Source organism: Diceros bicornis, chromosome 20 (assembly GCF_020826845.1).
Source record: "Diceros bicornis minor isolate mBicDic1 chromosome 20, mDicBic1.mat.cur, whole genome shotgun sequence".
NCBI classification, from domain to species: domain Eukaryota; kingdom Metazoa; phylum Chordata; class Mammalia; order Perissodactyla; family Rhinocerotidae; genus Diceros; species Diceros bicornis.
Window position 1 is genome coordinate 53722888 of NC_080759.1, and position 25808 is coordinate 53748695.

At 39.0% G+C, this 25808-nt stretch overlaps 1 protein-coding gene across 2 annotated transcripts in view; it reads right to left on the reverse strand.

Moving 5' to 3' along the window:
- MARCHF6 (membrane associated ring-CH-type finger 6) overlaps positions 1 to 25808 on the reverse strand; it is an 85743-nt gene that overhangs the window by 48166 nt on the left and 11769 nt on the right. The window contains exons 2-9 of one of the 2 annotated variants that reach the window (XM_058564350.1): positions 19641 to 19737; positions 18701 to 18774; positions 14708 to 14851; positions 9569 to 9641; positions 4940 to 5108; positions 2442 to 2631; positions 917 to 978; positions 278 to 310 (exon numbers count right to left, since the gene is read on the reverse strand). In XM_058564350.1, the coding sequence (XP_058420333.1) occupies positions 278 to 310; positions 917 to 978; positions 2442 to 2631; positions 4940 to 5108; positions 9569 to 9641; positions 14708 to 14851; positions 18701 to 18774; positions 19641 to 19737 (842 nt within the window). The remainder of the gene's footprint in view (positions 1 to 277; positions 311 to 916; positions 979 to 2441; positions 2632 to 4939; positions 5109 to 9568; positions 9642 to 14707; positions 14852 to 18700; positions 18775 to 19640; positions 19738 to 25808) is intronic. The other variant, XM_058564351.1, reaches the window with a different exon arrangement.

A 25808-nucleotide genomic window follows, 5' to 3' on the forward strand; every position in this document is an offset into this window, starting at 1 on the left:
ACCAAGTGTTTCTTCACTACCACTAACTTCGTGTTTCATTTTCTTTTCTAAAAATAAAATATTTAATAATTTCCTTTTTAAATAGTATTACCTTTATGCTCTGCCCATATTTTCAATACACAAAACAGATTTTCTTCAACGTATCAAATAATCAAAAATCAAAGGGTATTTTGACCTTTAGTATAAAAAGCCGGCAGATATTGTAAATTTGAAACCCCTGAATCACTAAGACAATTAAGTCACAATTTTATTATTAAAAAATATTAACTTTACTTACTAGAAAAACTAGTGATCCATCAAGTCCTAGCATCTAAAATAAATAATAATATGCATTAACTCAAGACACAACAGAATTTTTTATTCTATTTATGACAAAAGCTCATTTTCCTTTCAATCTCTTTAAACATAATCCTTACCTGCTACTTTCCAACGCGGCCTATCATTTTTCAGAGTAAAAAACTGTTTATGGCAGTTGTATATTTTGGGTCTCCTTTTATTCCAAATCATATCATAAACTCAAAAAAATCCACCTTGAGTTTAGTTCTTATATTAGATACAGAGCCAGGCAAGATTTCATGACACAACGGTATTATTTTGTCAATCAAAGCATCAGAATAATACTTCAATTTAAATTGTTACTTCATTTTTCCAAAGTCCACAATTTCAGGTTAAACATTCTCTAACTGAAGCAAGGTTTGTATTAAAGGTCAGAAGATAGAAAAACAGTCATCAATAGATCTTCATCATAATATTTTCACCACAAACATCACTTAATTTTCTCTAGAAATTAAAGTTCTATTAAAGTTTTCATCAACTCTAACTACAAAATTTGTGTATACATCTAAATATGCCCAACTCTAAAATATACTTTAGGATTAAAGCACTAGACTGCTTGATAGAAAGAAGTCTTACTTACTCTTTCCCACGTAAGCTCTTCTGCAGCTCGGTCCCATTCTAAAGCATTCCAGTTCATGTCATCTGGAAATATAACAGTAGTTTAAAGATTACTGATAGAACTTGAACTGTAAATAACAAAATGCACTCTTTCAATTTGGTGTTTTGTAAGCTGTTGTTGAGAAGCTAAACCACATCTAAAATTTTTCCATACTGAGTATCTGCTTGTCAGACAATAAATAAGAATATATATAAATAAATACAAAATATAAAATAAGGTGATTCCAAATTGTGATAAGTGCTAGAAAGGAAAAAAATAGGGTTATGCAAAAGAGAGGAATGCAACAGCTCTGAATCAAGAATGAATCTGGTGATTTGAGAAAAGGAAGCCAGGGGACTAGAATGCTCTGGGTGAGGAGGAGGGTGGTAGAAGACATAGTATGAAAGGCAGACATGGATCAGATCATACAAGAAGAATGTGAGGCCTGAATTTTCTTTTGTTCTGTAGTACAACGGAAAAGCCACTGAGAGATTTTAAAGGCAGGAGTGCTATATGAATACCATGTGGAACAAGAGGGGAAGAAGGCAGACCAGTTAGGAGCTCTTGCATTAGACCGAGAGAGAAATTACGGCCCACACTAGGGTAGCAGCAGGCCACATTCTCAGAGCCTTTGAACATATGCTCACCTCTCCCTGCAAAAGGCCCCTGCTCCCATTATACAACTCACTTCTCCTCACCCTTCACGTCTCACCTCAAATATCACTTACTCTGAGCTACCCAAGGAATCTTATTTAAAACAGGTCTCTCCCCAAAAGCATCCTCAGAGAAACCTGCACCTCATTTATCACAATGTGTAATGATAAATTTGTTCACTTGGGTACTCCTACTTCTTCACTAGACCAGGAACTCCATTAAGGCAGGGACTTGGTATCTGAGCGCCTGGCACACGGGAGACACTCAGACGTCAGCAATGCCAAGTGGATTCAGAGCCAGTTCAGTGTTTGACAGGACAACTCTGGGGTAGGAGGAGAGAAAAGGAGGCGGTGAGCTACTGACAGCTGACTGGCAGGCCTGGTCTTGATCTTCTTTTACATTCTGGAGTTATACCGCTAGCAAACAAGAAATTAGTTTCTTTCGGTGGCATCTGGCTTGCAGCTAACACTTCAAAAATTCTTTGATATTAAAAATTGCACTGACTCAATAGAAATGGCAAAAGAATAAGGTAAATCTGTATCAAATTCCTTAAAAAAAAAAAAAAACTAGGATCCATTCCAACTCACAAATAATTTCTTCCTATCCATCCTATAGAAGTCCTCTGTAAAGTAGGATTTTAAAACACAGAATGTGCCCTACTTCATAGAAAAAAAAAAAAAGTTTATATATTTGTATATTGATAAACGCGAGTTTGCCAAAATAAAGTAAAAACAGGTCAGAAATAGCACTTGAAATCCATTAAATTTTGAAAACTCCAGTCCTTCTCCCCAAGGCAGGTGGGGCATGGACTCATGGTCACGAGGGAAAGGGGAAGACAGGCAGCAGCCATTACCCTGGGCCCCATTGTTGGCATCGGCTGCGTCCTCCCCTCCCGCGTCATCTTCCTCCTCGTTCTCCTCCTCCTCCTCTTCCGCCTGGTCGTCCTGGGCATCAGGGTTTTCCCCCACCACTGCATTCTCAGCTGGTGGGTTAGCAGGCTGGTCAGGGGCAACATTTTCAGCACCATTTCCTCCTGCTGGAGCCTAAAATGATGGAAGGGCCCAGAAATTTAGCTAACTTGTCTCAGTTTTGCTCTATGTCCAAATTGCACTCCCCGTTGTAAAAAAAACTAAACTAGCAAACAAATACAAACTCTATAAAAATTCTAAAAAACATCTCTCAAAGTCATCTTTTCTAAATGTATCTGATTTTGGATCAACCTGGTATATAAGCACATAAACTCACTTCACAGTATATCTATCCATTCAATATAATTCAGAGATTAACATTTCACAAAGCATCATAGAAAATGGGTTAACAAATCTAGCTATCTAGAATACATCACTCTGTAACTCTTCTTTTTTTGTCTGTGAGGAAGACCAGCCCTGAGCTAACATCCAATGCCAATTCTCCTCTTTTTTGCTGAGGAAGATTGGCCCTGGGCTAACATCCATGCCCATCCTCCTCTACTTTATGTGGGATGCCCCCACAGCATGGCTTGACGAGCTGTGTGTCGGTGTGCACCTGGGATCCAAACATGCGAACCCCGGGCCACCGAAGCGGAGCGCATGCACTTAACCGCTGCACCACCGGGCCAGCCCCAGTGATCTTTTTTTTTTTGTGAGGGAGATCAGCCCTGAGCTAATATCCGTGCTAATCCTCCTCTTTTTGCTGAGGAAGACCGGCTCTGAGCTAACATCTATTGCCAATCCTCCTCCTTTTTTCCCTCCCCAAAGCCCCAGTAGATAGCTATATGTCATAGTTGCACATCCTTCCAGTTGCTGTATGTGGGACGCGGCCTCAGTATGGCCAGAGAAGCGCTGCGTCGGTGCGTGCCCGGGATCCGAACCCAGGCCACCAGCAGCGGAGCGCGTGCACTTAACCTCTAAGCCACCGGGCTGGCCCCGGTGATCCTTCTTTATAAGGCATTTCCTATCTTTACTGACCTCCTCAGGCATGAAAATATGTTTATTTATGTATCCGTTTGTTTACACACATATAGACACATTCTCAGTACTCAGTTAAACACTTGAGGAAAAAGTTTCTAATTTCTGCTTAAAAGGAAAGCTTGTCCATATGAACTTCATCAGTTCCCACATGCATCTCCTTTGGCCCTTTCTGAATCCTGCTACCTACCAAACGCAAAGATATAGTTGCAGTTAATTAAAACACTGAACTACCATGGAGTTAAAGAAGATTATAAAAAGAGAACTATACTAAGTGCTTAAAAATATGAGGTACAATGATAAAAGTAATACTAGATAAGAACAGCGTCCTTTCTTTTTTTTTTCTGGTGAGGAAGATTAGCCCTGAGCTAACATCCATTACCATTATTCCTCTTTTCGCTGAGGAAGATTGGCCCTGAGCTAACATCTGTGCCCAACTTCCTCTACTTTATATGTGGGACGCCTGCCACAGCATGGCTTGGCAAACAGTGTGTCGGTGCGTGCCCGGAATCCAAACATGTGAACCCCAGGCCACCGAAGCAGAGTGTATGAACTTAACCCCTACACCACCAGGCCAGCCCCCCGTGTCCTTTCTTTATAATGCCATTTTTTATATGTGTGGTTTTCAAAGGAGTAGCTGCATTCTTAATTCTCCAGAGAAAAAGCTATGACAGAATTTGATGAAATCAAGCTACGTACTGACAAAAGCAGAAATTATCGTTTTGAGTATTTCATGGTCAATTTTTTCATAATGAAAACTTTATGAAGTGTAAATTGTTTTCATATATAAGTAGCTAAGTTTTTGGACATTTCCAGCACCATAATTTCTCAGCAAGCAAGATACTAAAAATCATTTATTATATCCTCCTTCTCTTCGTAATACCTCTAGCAAATGCTCTTGCATCTAAGCATGTCATCTCTCATAAAGAAAAAGTAAAACTGCACAAGATTGTTATCAACAGTGTTCCCATTTTTGTACTTTTTGTCATGTTCCTACTGAGAGCAGCAAAGGCAAGACATTTTACACACAAAGAAACCAATGAATAGAGAGGCTAGAGAGCCTCCTTAATGTTGTGCAGCATGTCAGAAGCATATGCAATGCTACAGTTTGTATCTTAACTTCCATGCCCGCATTAAGCAGTTAACCCAGGCAAAGGGAACGAAGAGCACTTTAGGATACCCCTGATACTGCTCCCAATCTCGCCAGAAAATTAAGAGGCAAAGTCACAGCAGCATTCTTTGATTTTTCGTATCTCCTTTAATCTTCTCCCGAACCCTTTTTCATGACCTGCTTTGCAATGAGACTCCCTTCCTTCCATGGCAGTCAAGGGTTTGGGTCTTAGAGGGTGACAATAATTCTCACATCCTACCCAAATAAAATCAATTCGGGGTTGGAGGGAGTTACCTCATTCTGGTGGTGCCCAGGAGCATTGAAGGGTGGAGCAGCATGCTCCAACCAAATCGGCGCTCCTCCGTGGACGATCTGCTCTCGCAACCACACCAGGCTGATGAACGCACACAGTGTGCATGTCACCACAAAGCAACCCTGCAAACAATCTGCCAACAAGTTGTCCCTATTAAAAAAAAATTATACAGAATTACTGCAAAGAACACTTCAAATTAAGAAATGGAAAATAACATTTCATTTTACACTAAAATCTCAGAAAGAACAGCTAGAAAAGTAAGTCATAATTTTCTGGGTGAAAATCAGTTTTTCAAAAAGAATTATTTCAGAGGATAGTGAAAATCTATCTATCTTATAAGCTGACCAAATATATTTACTTATATATTTGTACTATATGTGTTTATATTATAGTAGGCAAAGAATAACATCAGAACTACACAGAAATTAGCTGTCCACAGCCTCTCTTTGGACATGGCTGAGAAACAGAAGGGCAGCAAGCAAACACCAAAAACAGCCAAACACTTAATAAAGGCGAAGTATCCAATGTGTGTAATTCACTAAAGGTGAACGACGCTGTCCAACCCTTACTAAGAATTTCCTTACCTTATTTTACTCACAAGTTTAACAAACTTGGTTAGCTGAGCCCACACAAATCAACAAAATCAGCAAATCGGAAACGTGACGAGAAGTACCTCCAGAGAGGCCCAATAACAACATAAAGAAAGGAAGGCTGAGTTTTTCAGCATGCGATGTGTAAGACAAAGAAGTCTGTAGTACGTTTTAGAAATGTATCACTTAAAAAGCAGATGAAATTTTGAGGATAAATGCAAATATACCAAAAGTATATTAGTTCCTCAACAAATTCAGACGGACCAAGTATGGTTCCTTTATAACCATATATGAAAATACACGGAGTACTACAGTACTGAAGAACCCCTTGGTTCTTTTCCTCTCTGAAGGGGCTTATCCTAGTCTATGTCTGACCTCTGAATAATCCAAGGGTAACTCAAGAATCTTGGTAGCCTTTGGAAAATCCACTATCATAATGCAACAACTTTTTTCTTCTCCACAGAAACCTGGAATAAAGGTCAATTTGGGAGACCTAGGCCTAGTAGCTCCAAACTTAACTGAACTCATGTGGCCCTCAGTTATTACCCAGCCCTAATCAAAAGAGGACTCCTAACCACCACCTTACTAAGGAACCCTCCAGACCATTAAAACTTTGATAGGTTGGGACTAAAAGACTCCTTCTTTGTCATCAGCGATAAGAATAACAACTGCTTGTTGACAATTTTAAATGGTGATACGCTCTTTGTCAGGTCCTTTTCCCTCACACCTTGAATCTGGGCTGGTTCTGAGAATTGCCTGGACGAGAGGCAATGTTGCCAGAGTTCCAGAGCCTAGAAGAGAGCCTTTGAGCTTCCACTCTCACCGTTTTAGAATGCTGCCCTGAGACTACCACGTAAAAAAGCCCTGCCAGCCTTCTGTAAGATGAGAGGCCATATGGAAAAGAACCAAGGCACTCCAGCCAGGGCCATCTTAGACCATCCAACCCCAGTGAAATACATGAGTAACAGAGGCAAGCCCAACAGATGAACCGATCACCTGAGCCCAGCACAAAGAGCTACCCCTAGAATTAGGAGCAAATAAAATGGCTGTTGTTTTAAGCCACTAAATTTTGGAGACAGTATGTTCTGCAACAGTTAATTGATATGCTGTGCCTAGAGACGGCCTGAAGAACTGAGCTATAGAATATGTAGCAGGTACTAATATATTAAGAAATTTAAAATTTCAGAAATAAAATTTATAGAGAAAATGAAACATTACTCAGGAAAAAAAAAAAGTAGTTTAGTTAACAAGTACTTTCAGAAAAACTGGCTCAATTCCTCAAACTGTAAAAGGCAGCACTGGAATTATAAAACCACACCATGGTTACAATTTCTTTCAACTACCCCAACTATGCCTCCAGCGTTCCTCTCGTGTCAATGAACAGTCTGATGAAGGCAATTCAGGTGGTCCACTAACCAACCAGGTCAGAGAGAAAAGGGGAGCCTGCCAATGTAAGGCAAGCCTGAGCCTGGGTGATGATTCTGCTATACATTAGCATAGTGCTCAAAATTTGCACCTAGTTGTTATGTATGTTTGTGAATTCAATCTCTCAAGAGCCCACCCAAATCCCTGAGGTGTGATCTTCCTCATTTTGCTGACGAGGAAACTGGGGCTCAGAAAGGTCCGATGATTTGCCCAAGGACACCAAAAAACTGCCAGATGCAGGAAGTTTTTTATTCCAATGCCATTTTTTAATTCCTTCTGTTACAACCACCTACCTCAATGCATCACCTAAGTGACCACATGTGCACTCCCAGATGTTCCATAATTCCACTAACAAGAAGCAAGGTGGTAGCAATAGAACACTACCTCAATTATACGGCATTTTCACTGATGTGCTTCCATAAACAACTGTTTTGCACATAGCCAAAGCCTACCAATTTAAGTTTTGGTAAATATTAACACATTCAGCCATTTAAAACAGAAACCATTAAGGAAGTAATATATCTCTGCTTCATTAAACAGCACAGATGGGGTGGGCCGGCCCCATGGCGTAGCAGTTAAACGCGCGCTCCACTGCTGGCGGCCCGGGGTTCAGATCCTGGGCGCGCACTGATGCACAGCTTGTCAGGCCATGCTGTGGCGGCGTCCCACATAAAGCAGAAGAAGATGGGCACGGATGTTAGCTCAGGGCCAGTCTTCCTCAGCAAAAAAAGGGGAGGACTGGCATGGATGTTAGCTCAGGGCTGACCTCCTTCACCAAAAAAAAAAAAAACCAAACAGCACAAATGAGAACTCAAGTCACCTTTTCTAGACAACTGAGATACTGACTGGCTGCTACACTGTACTCTCAAAAATTACAATGATATATAGAATTTTAGCCTTGAACTAAACAGAACAAGGCTGCCCTGTTTGAAATAGTTTTCTATTAGTTTATAGATGTTAAAATATAACTTCCATCCCTCTGAGCACTCACTCCTTGCTTTTTTCTGACCTCTCTCACTACTTCTAATATGCATCTTTGTTTCATATACAATTCCTAAATGAAAGCCAGAGGTGAACTATGTCACATACAGACGTACTGAATGACAGGTGAGCCATTTAAGACTGATTTTTCTTGCTTCTACACTAAGCCTCTGTTCTAGATGGCTGAGATAAAAATCTGATGTTTAGAAACAGAAAGGTCGTCCTCTTTGTTTCTACTGCATCACTTCACAGAAGGTCTGCATTATTATACAAAGGGTTACCTTCTCACACCCTTTCCAAACTTTCAAGTGTGCCCAATTACTGCTTCTCCTGGTCAAGGCCACAGCCATTAGTGCTCTATTTTTAAGGTCCTTGTCTACTTCTAAACATTACTTTATCAAAGCTGTTCTTCAATAATGAAAACAAAAAACAATTCTAATGTAAATAAGGTTCAAGTTCAAAACCTTTCATCTATTTCTTATACTGCCAAAGACACAGACATAAACTAAATAACTTGCCTGTTCTATCCAAAAAAGGTATAACCAGCAAGTAGGAAACCAAGTTACAGACACAGCTAATGTTTCTAAGTATTTTCAACCATTATTAAAAATAATGATGCAGGCCAGCCCCGTGGCTTAGTGGTTAAGTGCGCGCGCTCCGCTGCTGGCGGCCCAGGTTCGGATCCCGGGCGCGCACCGAGGCACCGCTTCTCTGGCCATGTTGAGGCCGTGTCCCACATACAGCAACTAGAAGGATGTGCAACCATGATATACAACTATCTACTGGGGCTTTGGGGGAAAAATAAATAAATAAAAATTAAAAAAAATAAAAATAATGATGCAGACATAAGAGACTTAAAAGACTTCCCTCTTGATTTCTTTTCTATCAGAAATGTAACATGTTCTCTGCGTCTCTTCTATTGTCTCTTGGCTTATTTTTATGGTAATATACGCCAAATGCTTCTGTTCCATAAGAGAGTCTTATATTGTTCTTTGCCTTTACTAGCATAAGAATCAGAAACCTAAGGCCAGTTCAGTAGAAAAGAAGATTTAGCAAATATGGGTGCAATCTTTTGCAGGCTTAATATTCTAATGATCTTGATATAGTTCATCTTTTACAGCATTTCTAATTCTGACATCAGTAATAAATAAAACACATGTAATATGTCTTTCCCAAAAAATGCAATTACACTGCTTAATGTCAAATTAAGATACAATAAAACAACTACAGCGAACAAGGTTTTAGAGTCCATATCCTAATACTCATGAAGAACATTTAAAAAATAAATTTGAATTCAAATGTCTGTTATTAAAAACACATGTTTAAATGAACTCTCAACTATGAACATAATCTTGCACTGCACAACAGCCTATTTAACAAGCTGTCCCACCATTACAAAACTCCTTTATGACAAGTATGTTCTAAAACAAACATCACTTATATATGTCAGCTACTTCTACTGTAGCTATAACTGTTAGAATAAGAGACATAAATTATTATTTGTCCTTGGAACAGAAGGACTTTTCAAATTATAACAAAAATAAATACATGGAGGAAAAAACGAGCACCATCTACACTGTGCAGCCTTCCACTGTCACCAGGTCCGATACTCACGTGGACAGCATGTCTAGTGGCAGTGTCAGTAGTGAGCTCACGGAGCCGGTAAACAAGCACTTGTAGATGCGGCCTACAAAAAAAGAGCATGATGGCACACAGTCACAACTCTCGTCATGAACATACAGTCGCTCAATTAAACAGAAGTAAAGTGGAACACCACAAATGTCACTGAAATAAGCATTTAGTCTTTGCAAGTCTGAGTCTCAAAATACTAAATTAAAAAAAAAACATGGTCAAGCATAAAAATAGCGACAAAGAGTAAATGTTACAAAATAATGTTTAAAGTTTAGATGCCCTCTAGATTTACTTGTTTTTACTGAACGAGCTTAGATGTTTGAAAAGGAAAAAAACAATCTAAAGATCTCCAAAATCATAGTATGGATCTTTTTTTTTAACCTAGAATTCTAACATTCACTGAGTGTGCTCATGAAAATAAAGAGTTTCAGTTTTGGGGGTAGAGATTTTTGAAATTGAGATGCCTTTCAGTACAGTATGTGCTCCAATGCCATGAACAGCAAACTAACGACTAGTTTTTTAAAAACACAGATTCAAGGGGGAAATCTTAAAACTGGCCATGGAGGGAAAAGATGAAGTATGGGTGAATGCACAGCCATCCCCTTATCCTCTTGGTCAGAAAAGGCAGGAAGAGGTTTGGAAATGGGGCCCAAGAGGAAACAGTTTTCTCTCAACCACTTCTGTTTTCTCTCAAACCAGTACTCGTCTTTTAGTTGAAGCATTCCCTACAGCCTTGTATCAGAAATTTTCGGTGACTTCAACGGCTGTTTTCAAAAGCCAAGTCAGGCCCCGTGGCTTAGCGGTTAAGTGCACCGACACACCGCTTCTCCGGCCATGCTGAGGCCGCGTCCCACATACAGCAACTAGAAGCATGTGCAACTATGACATACTACTATCTACTGGGGCTTTGGGGGGGAAAAAAGGAGGAGGATTGGCAATAGATGTTAGCTCAGAGCCAGTCTTCCTCAGCAAAAAGAGGAGGATTAGCATGGGGCTGGCCCCGTGGCTTAGCGGTTAAGTGCGAGCGCTCCACTGCTGGCGGCCCGGGGTTCGGATCCTGGGCGTGCACTGACGCACCGCTTCTCCAGTGATGCTGAGGCCGCGTCCCACATACAGCAACTAGAAGCATGTGCAACTATGACATACAACTATCTACTGGGGCTTTGGGGGAAAAATAAATAAATGGTTTAAAAAATAAAAAAATAATTAAAAAATCAAAAAAAAAAGAGGAGGATTAGCATGGATGTTAGCTCAGGGCTGATCTTCCTCACAAAAAAAAAAGCCAAGTCAAAATGGAAAGGTAGGAAAAGATTTTCTGTAACAGAAATTACTTAACATATGTATATAAAATATTCAAAGCAAGAGCCTGTAACAAAGTACAAGTGACAACAAACCCAATGTCTGTAGAAAGGAAAATGGATTCATAAATTATAGGCCTCCCTACTACACAGTGCAATGCATCCATTAAAAAATAAGGTAGTTCACCAAGTACTTGCGTGGGAAGACAGCCAGGGTACATTGCTAACTTAAAGAAAAAAGTTACAGAATATGTAGTGTGTGATATAATTTAGATTTTAATTGCGTGTGTGTACACGTAAACAAGAGAGAACAGAAATCAAGCCTGTTAACTGTGTTACTTAAATCCCCTAAGTCATTACTTAATTTCTGACTGTTTGATCTACTGATTTCAAAGAAGTGTGTTAGTCTTCCACTATGACTGAATGCTTTACAAATATATTTCAAAGTCCTGTTTTCTGGTGCATAAAAGTTCTGAAGTTTTATTTTATTAATGGACTATGCCTTTCATTAAAATGAAATATGCTTTTCTGCATCTAAAGCTTTTCATCTCGAATGTTATTTGGCTGATTAATATCGCTCCTGCAAATTTTGTCAGCATTTGCTAACAAATTCCTCTAGCATTAACCTGGGCTGCTTTGTACCTCTCTCTCATAGTGGAATGCTTTTATACCTACACAAATGTGAGGCTCTACCCTGCAACAGAAAAATCTAAACCCTTAAGACCACAGATGTTGCAACCACATCCTTTCCTCTCTTTTACCTCCCTCTCTCTGTCCTCCCTTCCTATCCTTCCAGTCTTTTGCTGGACTTTCCAAATTTCATTTTCTGTTTCCAACTCCCACTCCTCAAGATGAAAATCGATCATCCTATTTCTCTTCTTCTAGCAGTTACCGTTAAGTTTTCTTTTGTTGCTTTTTTATTAAGGTAAAATTTACATAAATCTTAAGTGTTTGGGTGAATTTTTACACCGTTATGCATCATTTAACAACGGGGATACATTCTGAGAAACTCATCGTTAGGCGATTGCATCGTTGTTCAAACATCAAAGAGTGTACTTACACAAACCTAGCTGCTGTAGCCTACTACACACCTAGGCTATATGGTACTACTCTTATGGCACCACCGATGTATATGCAGTCCATCCTTGACCTAAACGTCATTGTGCGGTGTATGACCGTATATGTATATACCCAGAAGCTGCCACCCAGATCAAGATATTCCACATTTTCAGCTCCCCAGAGGCTCCCTCAAGCCCCTTCCCAGTCAGTATCTCCAGCAAAAGGTAACCACTATTCTGATCTCTATCACCATAGGTCAATTTGGCCTATTTTTAAATTTCATATAAATGCAATCATATAATCCATACTCTTTTGTGCCTGGTTTCTTCTCAAAGAAGTGAAATTCATCCATGTCATAATAGTCAGCTCTTTTGTCACTGCTATGTAGTATTCTACTGTATGGATAAACGACAATGTATCCATTCTACTGTTATTGATAGGCATCTAGTTGGTTCCACTTTTTAACTATTAATAGGAAAGCTGCTGTGATTCTTCTTATACACGTCTTTTACTGGACACAAAGCCCATGTTTCTGTTAGCTATATTCTCAGAAATGAAACTGCTGGATCATAAACTATGTGTAATATTTAGCATTGGTAGATACTGCCAAACAGTTTTCCAAAGTGGTTATACCATATATACCCCCGCCATCAAGGTATGCACGTCCCAGATGCTCCACATCGTAAGAAACATTTGGCATTCTCATGCCTTTTAATTTTAGCCACTCTGCTGAGTACAGCAGTATCTTCCTGTGCATTTCCCTGATGACTCATGATGCTGAGCATCTTTTCATGTGTTTACTGGCTATTTAGATAATCTTCTTTCCAGAAACACCTGTCCAAATCTTCTGTCCACCTTCTAATTGGGTTGTCTGTCTTTCTCTTACTGATTTATAAGAGTTCTTTATACACTCTAGATACAAGTCCTTTGTTGGATATGTGTAATGCAAATATCTTCTCTCACTCTGTGGCTTGCCTCTCTCTCTCACAGGTATCTGAGCATGAATAAAAGTTCTTAATTTAAATTAAGTCCAATTATCAGTATTTTCTTTTATGGTTATTCCCTGCTATTTTATAAGTTTTTTGGTTTAAATGTTCACCTTCAGGCTTATGATCCATCTCAAATTACTTTTTGTGTCAGGCGTGAGGTAATGATATGGTTCATTTTCTCCTTGTGGCCATCCAGTTGATGCTATACCATTTATTGAAAAGACTATCTTTCCTCCACTAAACAGCAGCGGCACCTCTGTTGTTAATCAGGTGATGAGGCTGGTGTGCGTCTAGTTCTGGACTCTATTTGGTTACCTTTATATCTTTAATGCATAGTTACACTATACTTTCCTATCTGTATTTAGAGCATCTATAATCTCCCCACAATAAGACAAGTTAAAAAGCTCTCATTTCTATCTTCCCTTCACAATTTCTCCCATCTTGGGATTATCTAGAATTTTAGCTCCAAGCTGTTACCTAAGAATTATTAATTATTGGGATTAACAATAATTGCGATTTAACTATAAGAAGCACTTGTTTGTAGCTCACACCTTTCTCTCTGATTACTTGTTCATTTCAGTAAAGTACATTCTCAAACACTTTTTTCATAAATAGTTTCAGGTAGTAAACTTCCCAAGCTGTTGCATCTACTGAAATGTCCGTATTTTGTCCTTCCATCTGAGAATTTATGGGTAGAAGATTTCAGATCTAAAAATTTTGTCAAATTTTAAAGTTTTTGCTGTCTTCCAGCATTCGACATTGCTGATTTTAAGTCTGATGACAGTCTGATTTTCATTACACTTCTGAAAGTGTAACATCTATACACCACCCTACTAAGCAATGGAAAGCTTTAGAAGGTGTCTAGGTTTGTGAATCTCTTAACTTTATCATGGTCAGCTCTCTCTTTTTCAATCTAAAAGATGTCTATCTCTTCATCTCCATTATCTCTTTTACCTTCTGGAACTACAGATACTGAAACAACTGGATGTCGCCTCCACCTCTCATACTTGCAAACTTCTTGTCTCTCTGAGTTACATCCTGGAGAACTCCTTGCTCAATCTTCTAGCTCACGAATTCACTCTTCAAAAGCACCTATTCTGCCATTTGGTGTATCTCCCAAGATTTTCAGTTTCATAAATTTTCAAGTTCATTTTATTTTAAGGAGACATGAGGATATTAAGTATACTCATTCAAAAATCCTATTCGCATGGAACTCCAAAGAATCATATATCTATATACTCTGGGACCATATACTATCTACCCCTCTTCATGTCTTTAAGAACAACAAAGAACCCAAAAGAGATCAACTAAGGGTTAGTATACCAACCTCCCAGAAAGCTTTCCACATTTGAAAGATAAGCCTCCCAATTATTCAGGAACATTAGATACGTAAGTGTCTTTTAAAAGGGTGAAAAACTCTCAGAAGAATCCATCTTTTGCAGTCCTTAAAAGCTCTAATATGTTTCAAGGAATAAAACTCAAGTTCCTTCCAATTATGGTTTGATTTTGCTTTTTCAATTCTTTCATGACTGACATTATTAGCCTCTATACACTGTGTTTTTCTTTCCCACACTCATTCAAGAAACTGACCTGTTAAAAAATAGTTGTTGACTCAGGTGGATAATGTTTTTTAAGTCAGGCTTTCTTAATATCTGACATTATAATATCAAATAATTAAATATCATTCAAACAAAAATATGATGCAATATTACTTTATAGTATTAAATAGTTATGCAATGTTGTATAACTCCAACCACAGAGGAATGAATACTCACATGCTGTAAGGGGAACAACTCCCAACCATGCAAAGGCCACAAGTGTATAATGAAACCAATATCGTATTGCAGTGCCAATACTTGTAACCAGTCCAGCAAATATGTCCTGGATTGGAAGCCGTGAAGGCATATCTGGGGAGTAAACTATAAAAGGAAAAAAAAGTACATACAATTTCATGAATATTTAAAAATAGCTTAATGTATAAATATAAAATATGCATGTAGAGCTATCTTAACTTTCAATATTTGTATTGCACTTAATATTTTTTCTTATAAAAAAAAAGTCAGTCAAATAGTTACAATAATACATTTACCCAGAAGTTATTTACGAGAACAAATCACATGTGAAATGTAGAAGCAAACAAAAAAAGGCCTCTGAATGGAGAAAGGAAAGTCTTTTCAATAAATGGTGTTGGGAAAACTGGACAGCCACATGCAAAAGAATGAAAGAGGACCATCTGCTATTGCCATTCACAAAAATTAACTCAAAATGGATCAAAGACCTGAAGGTGAGATCTGAAACTACAAAAATCATAGAAGAAAATACAGGCAACACACTATTTGACACTGGTCATAAGGGAATCTTTTCAGATGACATGTCTACTCAGACTAGGGAAACTAAAGAAAAAATAAGCAAGTGGGACTTCATCAGATTAAAGAGCTTCTACAAGACAAATGAAACCAGGATCAAAATGAATAGACAACCCACCAGCTGGGAGAAAATATTTGCAAAACATATATCTGACAAGGAGTTAATCTCCATAATATATAAAGAACACACACAACTGAACAACAGAAAAGACAAACAACCCAATCAAAAAACGGGCAGAGGAAATGAACTGACACTTCTCCAAAGAAGATATACAGATGGCCAATAGGCACATGAAAACATGTTCAACATCACTAATCATCAGGGAAATGCGAATCAAAACAACACTAAGATATCATCTCACGCCCATAAGAATGGTTATAATCACCAAGACAAAAAACAACAAACGTTGGAGAGGATGTGGAGAAAGGGGAACCCTCATACACAGCTGGTGGGAATGCAAACTGGTGCAGCCTCTATGGAAAACGGTATGGAGATTCCTCAAAGAATTAAAAATAGAGATGCCCTATGATCCAGCTATCCCAATACTGGGAATCTATCCAATGAACCTGAAATCAACAATCCAAAGAGGCTTATGCACCCCTATGTTCATTGCAGCATTATTCACTATAGTCAAGAAGTGGAAGCAACCCAAGTGTCCCTCGACTGATGACTGGATCAAGAAGATGTGGTATATATGTACAATGGAATACTACTGAGCCATAAAAAAAAACAAAATTGTCCCATTTGCAACAACATGGGTGGACCTGGAGGGTATTATGTTAAGTGAAATAAGCCAGAAAAACAAAGACAAACACTGTATAATCTCACTCATATGTGGAATATGGACAGAGAAAACTGTATTGTGGTTACCAGGGGCAATGGGGGTGAGGGGTGGGCACAAGGGGTGAAGGGAGACATGTATACGGTGATTGACAAACAAAAACGTACAAGCAAAATTTCACAATGTTATAAACTATTAAGACAACAATAAAAAAAAAAAAACAGGCCTCTGAGCAGGAAAAAAGATTCAAGGGAAGTTCACATCCCTCACTTATAGCCACAAACTTCATGCAAAGCTAATTTATACATATTTTAGCATTAAAACAATATAACTATCTGGTTTCCCAAATTATAAAAGATTAGATAAAGCAAACAGGAGCAAAGGTGAAACTGATGGCATGTCATCAAGAAAGAACCCTCCTCCCAAATACATGCCTTAGACACAGCAGTCAAAAAGCACAACAATCTCCAGCACCGCCATCTTATGTGGGAGCAAACAGTCCACTGGCATTTGTTAACCAACCCTCCACCACAATAATCAACATTCCAAATGGTAAATTCAGGTCTTCCCATGTCTCTGCAAGATGTTTTAGAAAGGTTTCCTTTCTAAACGGTTCCAATGAAAACCACTGCTCTACCACACAGCTATCTCAGAAAGAACACACAGGAAGAACAGATGCCTCTTTCCCCAGTGAGACCAAAACAAGGAATTATGATGTATAAAGTTTTAAAATCAATAATCTAAAATTTATGAGCACTATTACAAATGCTATAATTATAAATGCAGCTATTCACAACAACAAACATTAAGGAATAAACAACAAATAGCAACTTTTTAGAACACACTCACAAAGATCGCTTACTTTAAAAGGATATTCAATACACAAGAACAAGTCATTAAACCAATAAATAGTGTTCTGGGTTTTTTTTGTAAGGAAGATTAGCCCTGAGCTAACATCTGGTGCCAATCCTACTCTTTTTTTTTTTGCTGAGAAAGATTGACCCTGGGGCTAACATTCGTGCCCATCTTCCTCTGCTTTATATGTGGGATGCCTGACACAGCATGGCTTAATAAGCGGTGCACTTGTCCACACCCGCGATCCGAACCTGCGAACCCTGGGCTGCCGAAGCAGAGCGCACAAACTTAACCACTATGCCACCAGGCTGCTCCCAATAAAGAGTTTTTGAGAAAGATAAAGAAAACAGCATTTGACTGTCATATGAAAAATAACATGTACAACCATGAGTTTTTATTGGTCTCAAAGTAAAAAAGGTCACAAGTATTTCCTATCAATCAAACTGCATGAAGATATTCAATTATTTAGTCTTATATAGTTTGCTATAAACTGTAAGCTGTAGTTTTTATGCCCTACAGAAAATTAAAGACAACAGAATAACAGAATTGACATTTTTTGATGGTGATGAATATAAAGCTCCAAAAGTGAAATTGTAATGACTTTAATCATTTATACTTATCGCATAAAAACAAAGTAAAACTAGTACTAACTTACAGCATTTACACTCAGCAGCTCAAGGTACTTTAAAAAAAAAACAAACTTTGGGGGAAGAGGGTAATTTACTAGCATTCCAGAATGAAAATTATGCTTCAAATTCTTGTTAAATTGCCAGTATAGTCCTCTACTTATTTAAGATCAACAACATTAAATATCAATTGGTACAAGAATTATATAATTGAAATTTTAAAGACCTGCAAAATATTTACCATAGGCTTACAAAATATTGAGCTTAAAAAGTCTCTGGGCCAGCCCCGTGTCCTAGTGGTTAAGTTTGGCATGCTCTGCTTCAGTGCCCCAAGTTCGGTTCCCAGGCGCAGACCTACACCACTCCTCAGAGGCCACGCTGTGGTGGTGACCCACATACAAAATAGAGGAAGACTGGCACACATGTCAGCTCAGGGCGAATCCTCCTCAAGCAAAAAGAGGAAGACTGGCAACAGATGTTAGCTCAGGGCGAATCTTCCTCAGAAAAAAAAAAAAAAAAAGTCTCAAAAAAAGGTAAATTAAAACTTTGTCTTTATTACTTTTATTCCAACCTATATAATTTTAACTCAAAAGATACCCCAAATTTGAACAATGATGGGCTATCTGATAAAATCAAGGCACCATTATTAATTTTTCTGGGTAAATAATGGTATTATAGTTATGTTTTTTAAAAAGAACCCCTACTTTTTAGAGATACATACTAAAACACGTACAGATGAAATTATAAATGATAGGATTTGTTTTAAAAAGGATGGAGAGGTTGGAACAAGAGCACAGGTGATGCTATATAAAGACTATGAGTTGAAAACGGGTCAAACTGAGTGATGTGTACACGTGGGCTCATTATACCTTTGTATACATTTGAACTTGTCCATAATAAAAAATTTAAAAACAAAGAAAAAAGAACTACCCCACAAATTAAATCACTCTCCATCTCACACGTGTATGTGTTAAAAGCTGACATGTAGTTTTTAAAAATATTTTCCAAATGTTATAGCAGTACTTTCTACTACTTTCAAAGACAAATTAAGTTGAAAATAGTTGCTTTAAAGCTGCTGAAATTTCTTTATGCAGCCAGCTATAATCCTAAAATGCAGTGACAACTTCTAAAGAACTTACTTGGTGTGAACGCAAATCTGTGCTTGCATAATTCACAGTATTCTTTTCGACTGTGTTTCAGCCACTGAACTAAGCTGCAATTACAAATACATTCATAAGTACAGTGTTTATAACAAAGAAACTTTAAGGTTTCACTGAAAACTAATGTTCTGTTTTATTAAAACTTTACATATCATAGAGTTTTTACAATTTTGACAATTTCAAATTTAGAATACTCTTCTTAACTTTTTATAACTGACGGCTTCTAAGAGTACAAAACTATAACAGATAAAGACAAAAACGATATGTTTTTCTACTATTAAAAACGTTCAATTAATCTAAACTGTAATCTCCTCAAAACTAACTGAATATGCAAGACTCTCCAAGCATTAACATCAGCTCTAATACTGGTCTGATAATACTGCTACCCTGGTGGCTAGGTCTGAATCCTGGTTCTGTCACTAACTGGCTGGCTATGTTACCCAGGACAAATTACTTAACCTTTCTTTGCTTCAGTTTCCTCATCCGCAAAATGATGATGATGATGATGATGATAATAATAATAATAATAATAATACTTCAGGTCATGGTTTTGTTGTAAGGATTAAACGAGTTAAGATGTGTAAAAGCACTGAGCACTACCTGGCACAAAGCACTTCATAAATGTAAGCTATCAGCATGCCAACCAAAACTAGAAAACAGTAACACTTCCAATGAACAAAATAAGTGCTTCAATGTATAAATAAACAAACGGGTACTCAGGTACTCACGTGCACCTGGAAGACTATATACCAAAATGATACAGCATGGTAATAAGGAACAGGGGTAATTTCCAAATTTTCATTAACAAAATTTTTAAAGAATAACTAATTATAGCGGAAGTTCATTGAAACAATCCCCCTTGTTACACAGATGACAAATCTGAAGCTCAGACATAAAATTTTCTAAAAGGATGACTCACCATTCTTGATGGATAAACTTAATACTGCCAGTACATACACAAGGGTGATAAAGAGGTTTCTCAGGGGTTCCTTCTGACCGACACACTCTACATATGTCTGTTAATGAAAAAGAAAAATTAAATTATTTTTGGTTATAACTTAAAAAGAAAAAATACCACCAAAAACTAAAATATTGCACGTTAAAGCAAGAATCTATCACTTGGTAAAACATTAATCAACAGCACGGAGAACTAAAAAGTGTGATTAGGATGATTATCAAGTATATATCTGAAAGTAAAAAGTTTCCTAATATATAAAAAGGGCAACTATTCCTTTGTATGAGAGCTCTGTAAAATCAAAGTTGAAAATAACAACGGAAACTAGACTTCTGGTGGTGAACACAATGTAGTCTATACAGAAGCTGAAATATAATAATGTACACCTGAAATTTATATGATATTATAAACCAGTGTTACCTCAATAAACACACACAGACATAATAAAAATAAAAAATAAATATTTAAAAATAAAATTTTTATTTAAAACTACACTCCACCATAACTAACAAATGCTAATAGAAATATGCATAATCAGGTCACCCATTAGCGTCCTGACAGTTTTAAACTCCAGTCCTAACTTCAAGTCCTAACTAAATCCAGTCCTAACAGATTAAACTCCACAAAAACACATCTAAGGACTTAAACACAGTAACAGCAGCGGGCAGGCACGAAAGACATCCCTTTAGCTTCACCTCACTCCATGAGAGGGAGAGAAAGACAGAGAGATACACATGAACACACAATTAGGGTCGAGGGGCACCTCAAGACCATGAAGGCGCCAGGCCAGAGAGAGGTGAGCCAGTGGCTGCCTTAAGCAGAAGCTACTGGAACCCAGGGCTGCTGGGCACATGGCCAGATGGCAGCAGCTTACCGCTCCCCAAACCCCGCCCCAAGTGGTTCTCGGGGCACATTTGTCTGTTTTCTCGCCTGAGGTGGCCTGTGACTACGGAGAAGGAACCGCAACCGATCCCTCCTGCTCTCTCACTCCATAATGCTCCTCCCACAGGACCACCTACCAAAACCTGGTTGTGACTTTTATTTAGACTGTCTTCTCTGTGACACCTCAGGGCCAAGTGCCGACCCCAAATGAACAATCTGAAGGGCGAGAGGCCGTGTACAGAAGGGGCAGGGACTTAATGCAGGCTTTTGATCTACTCTCTTACAGGAAATTCCTCATTAATGAGGAATAACCGAAAGTCAAGCCCACCACTAACGGATTTAATGGGTCCCCCGCATCCACTGGACTAGGGTGCGCACACACCGAGCAGTGCAGCATGCAGTCCCAGACATTTAAGAGCATCACAGACTTGTGACTGCTCAATCTCGGGCAGCCAAACACCACTTGTCAAAATTGAGGGACACGAGTGGCCTGATTAGCAAAGTAGCCCCCTGGTTATCAATAAGCCAGACAAATCACTCCACCAACACCGAAAGGCCATGCAGCACCATCCAAGGAAGAGCTGTAGATGTGCCAATCCCGTCTGCGCCGGAGCCAGGTGGTTGTCCGGGTAGAGGCAAATTAAAGGCACACTCCACTGCTGTGCCTTTCAGTTTCAGCTCTGGAACCAGACCCTTCAGCTACCACCACCCAAAGGACTCTGGTTTCCCAGAAGCTGCCACCGGGTCACTGGAATAATGCTGGAGGTCAGCATCATTTATAGTCAGAACTACCCGGGATCTGAACCTCTTCAAACCTCCCACTTTCACCTTCATCCTTGATTAATGAAAACATCCTTGGCGAAAGCTTTCACTCTGGTCCGTCTTGACCGGTCTAAGACCCTGAGCTCTAGCGGCGCAACACCAATGTCGCAGCCATCCCGCCTCATCAGCCTCCGCTATCAAAGTTCTGACACAAACAAAATAGAATCGTGCTCTCATTCCACGATTCCCAGGGGCAGTATCCAGACAGCTCATGCCTGCTTTCAGCACTGTAATTTTCTCCAAGTGCACAGTTCAGCCCAGAGAAACTCACCTAAGAGGCAGGAGGACGGCAAGACGCAGGGGGCAGGACGGGGACGAAGGCTCCCCTGCAGTAGACCAGCTGTGGCACCGAAGATTCGCACAAGCATTTTAACTGCATTGAATTCAATACCCTGCATTGAAGCCGGGATTACTACAGCTGCCAGCACCAGACTTGCCCTGCAATGGATCCTCCTTAAAGAATTTAAAGTGCACTTATTCCAATTATTGGACCTCGAAAGAGTCCAGTGTTGTTTTTCATCACTGCCCTCCTGGGTCGGGAGTAGGTAATTTGCGTGACTGCTGCCTTCCTTGGTTGGGGTAGTTGATTATGAGGCTCCCTCTATGGAAACGAACCCAGATTCCCCATCACCTGGATTCCCAGTCACTGTGGTCACTAACATAGACACTAGGACTTCCACTTAACATAGCTGACAGGGCCACGGGAAGCGCCATAGATCAAGGTTCTACAATCACCACAGCCACTGGCCCCCACGGGGAAGGATTAGTTCTAGAATTACTAGTTAGCCAAGTAGGAGAGAAAAGGCACTCAAAGCCATTTTCAGGAGGCTGTGGAAGTAGGAAATAGGGTGCAGCAGCAACAGTGTGTCAAGGACACAGTGCAGAGGGAGGCAGCGGGGACACCTACGAGGGTGCAAACAGTTGCTGGGTAGGCTTGTCCTGCGATTTGGACCAGCCCCACAAGGGTAACCCAGCTCCCATGTGGCATGAGGGAGCTGCAGTGAGGGCCACACAGCAGCCAGCTGGGGGGGTGCATTCACCCCAGGAGGCACTGCAGCTCCCAACATTCCTGGCATGGGGGGTAGGGGGGGGACAAGCAGGGACTGAAGACAGGGGACCTCCACTTAGAGGGATGGAGAAACACGCATGAATAAGACGGGACAGTGATTTTCAGAAGACCCCATCCTTCCCAACGACAAACCAAAACATAAAACTAAGCAAAGCAAACAACAAATCTAAACCAGGCCCCAGGGCTCTGTTTAACAGAGAGTCTAGAATAGAGAACTGGGACTTGCCCAGCCTCTACAAGGTCAAAACTATGTTTACTGTAACACTAAGACAGACGCTGTCTTACTGCAATAAACAAAAAATTTAAAAAAAAAAAAAAAAAAGACAGACGTTGTCTTTACTCTCATTGTCTTGCCAACAGAGTGGAGTTTTCCAGATGCCACATGAGAAATCTGATTGAATGTAGCCACAGATGAAAAAATCCAGCTGCCTCCATTAAACTAGACATTTAAGAGATTTGCAAATATAAAACAAATCCACTCTTCTCACCAATATTTTGGACTTGGAGTATATAGTTATTTTCATGAAAAAAATTATATTAACATGGAACATGTGTGTTAAGTAAATTAATGAATATTTTCAAATTTTATTTTTTTTTTTTGAGGAAGACTGGCCCTGCGCTAACATCTGTTGCCAATCTTCCTCTTTTTCTTTTTTCTCCCAAAAGCCCCAGTACATAGTTATGTGTCATAGTTGTAGGGTTGTAGCTCTTCTATGTGGGACGTCACCTCTGCATGGCTTGATGAACGGTGAGTAGGTCGCCCAGGATCCAAACCAGCGAACCCCAGGCCGCCAAAGCGGAACGCACGAGCTGAACGGCCAAACTTAACTGCTGCGCCACCAGGCTGGCCCCGTTTTATTTTTTTTTATATGGCAAAAAAAAGCTCTTCTGAGTCTTTACGTTTTTAAGAGTATAAAGGGGTCCTGAAACCAAAAGAATTCAAGAACCACTGCTCTCCAGTAGTGGTTCCAATCTTTTTTCTTGCTCATGAAACCTCTGAAAAAATTCAGAGAATAACTATGGTTCTCTCCAAATATACACATACAAAAAACTTTCATTATTTTATCAGGAGCTTCACAAGCCTCCAATGATTCTATAAAAGGAAAGAGAAGGAAACATTAAACTTCTGAATCACCTTGTTTTAGAACCACGGAAATCTTTTACATAATTGTAAAACAAAATTATATTAAAATGGAAGGCAAGTAACCCCCAAATCAAAAATGAATCAAATAACCCCATGTATATCAACCTTACCACAGAAAAGAATTATTTCAGAGACTTTAAAACAGTAATATGAACATACGTCCCTAGCAGGTTAAACCCTACCCCAGAAGGAACTACAAAGAAATCCTAAATAGAATTCAGTAATCACCGTGTTAACAGCAATAATACTGATAGTCATTTTAAAACTTGGAGGATAAAGCCATAAGTAGAATGATAGTGCTACCGTGGTTATGTGTTTTTTTTAAGAAATTATCTCTTAGAATACGTATTTATGGATGAAAAATGTATCTGGGATTTGCTTTCAAATAATCCAGCAGAAGTGTGGAGGGGAGAGAGGGAAAGGGTTGAGATGAAAGAATCACCGGCCATTTACTTGTATCTGTTGAATCTAGATGCTGGCTATATGGAGGTTTATTATATTATCTATTTTCTGAGTGTTTGAAATTTTCCAAAATAAAACTTTAAAAAAAACAAAGGTTAAACATGCAATTTGCAAATAGCACAGCTGAACTTTTATTTTACTGACACTACCAAGTTCAATTTTATCAATGAAGTTCTTTAGCAAGAGGGCTTAGCATGTGATTTATTTAATACACACATACAAATTTGAAAACTCACGTTAGCAATTTTCTTATTTCACTGGTCTTTTAAAAACGTGATAAAACTTTCACTGGCTATATCTTCATCAGGGGAAGAAAGTAGAATAAGATTTAAATACTATCTGTCTCAACACTCCTAAAACTCTATTTCTATGCAACCAACAACCCAATTCTAATTTAAAACCATTTAATCTAAACGACCCTAATATGGAATTTGGTCCAAAAAACAGTATCACCAATCTCTTTTGCAGTACTGACTCTTTTTTCCCACATGATGATGTGACTGAGTTTTGCTCAAGAACACCTTTATTCCCCTCAACGGAAAGGCAAAGACTGTTGGTATAAATCAGCTAGACCAGTGATAAGCCCTAGCTATAAAACACTTGTAAGACAAACATTCAGCTGTTTAGCAGGCCCCAAGCCCTGCTTAGACTGTGTCATGGGCATATCCACACCTTATTAGGGAACTGGAGGCCAGGAAAAGCTGCTGAAGAGAGAGGCTGCACCTGCTCTTGCTCTATATCCTCAACCCAATTTCCTTAGCTGGTCTGTGTATGGAGTAGAAGGAATGGAAGCTTCTTCCCTGCCAATCCATGTTCCAGTAGAAAAATCTGAAACAAGGCATAGGTATACAGAACTAACATTTATTCTGGAAGGATACATAAGAAACTATTAGCAGTTGCTACCTTTGGGGGATTAGGGTCAGGGAAAGAAGTCCTCTCCTTATTTTATATGTGTAAGATGTCTACAGTATGTATTTGTGTAGTATTTTGCTAGTATTTTACTTTTATTTTTTTTATAATTTTTTTTAAGCAACTGAATTTTTATTTATTTATTTATTGTGTGTGTGTGTGTGTGTGTGTGTGTGTGTGTGTGTGTAAGATCAGCCCTGAGCTAACATCCATGCCCATCTTCCTCTACTTTATATGGGATGCCACCACAGCATGGCCTGATAAGCGGTGTGTCAGTGCGCGCCCAGGATCCGAACCTGCAAACCCCAGCCGCCAAAGCGGAACGCACGCGCTTAACCGCGTGCGCCACCGGGCCGGCCCCTAGTATTTTACTTTTAAAATCAATAGTTTCCTATATACTTATGTCCAAAGACATGTACAGAATATTCATAGCAGCACTATCCATAATATCTCCAAAATGGAAACTACTCAAATTGCCTATCGACAGTAGAATGGATAAATAAATTTCGGTATAGTCACACAATTGAATAATATATAGCAATAAGAATAAACCAACTAAAAATGCAAATCACAGTTTGGATTTATCGCACAAAACGATGTTGAGTTAAGAAACCAGAGAGAGTGTACCTACTATACAATTCCACATGTAAAAAGTTCAAAAACAGAAAAAACTAACATCTATCATTAGAAGTCAGGATAGTAGTTACCTCTACGGGAAAGAGGCAGTAAAGACTACAAGAGGACTGAAGAGGACTTAAGGTTCCAGACCAAGATGAAATAGACGCATTTCTCCCTATTCCTCCTGCCAAGCACAGCTAAAAACCTAGGACATTATATATAAAAC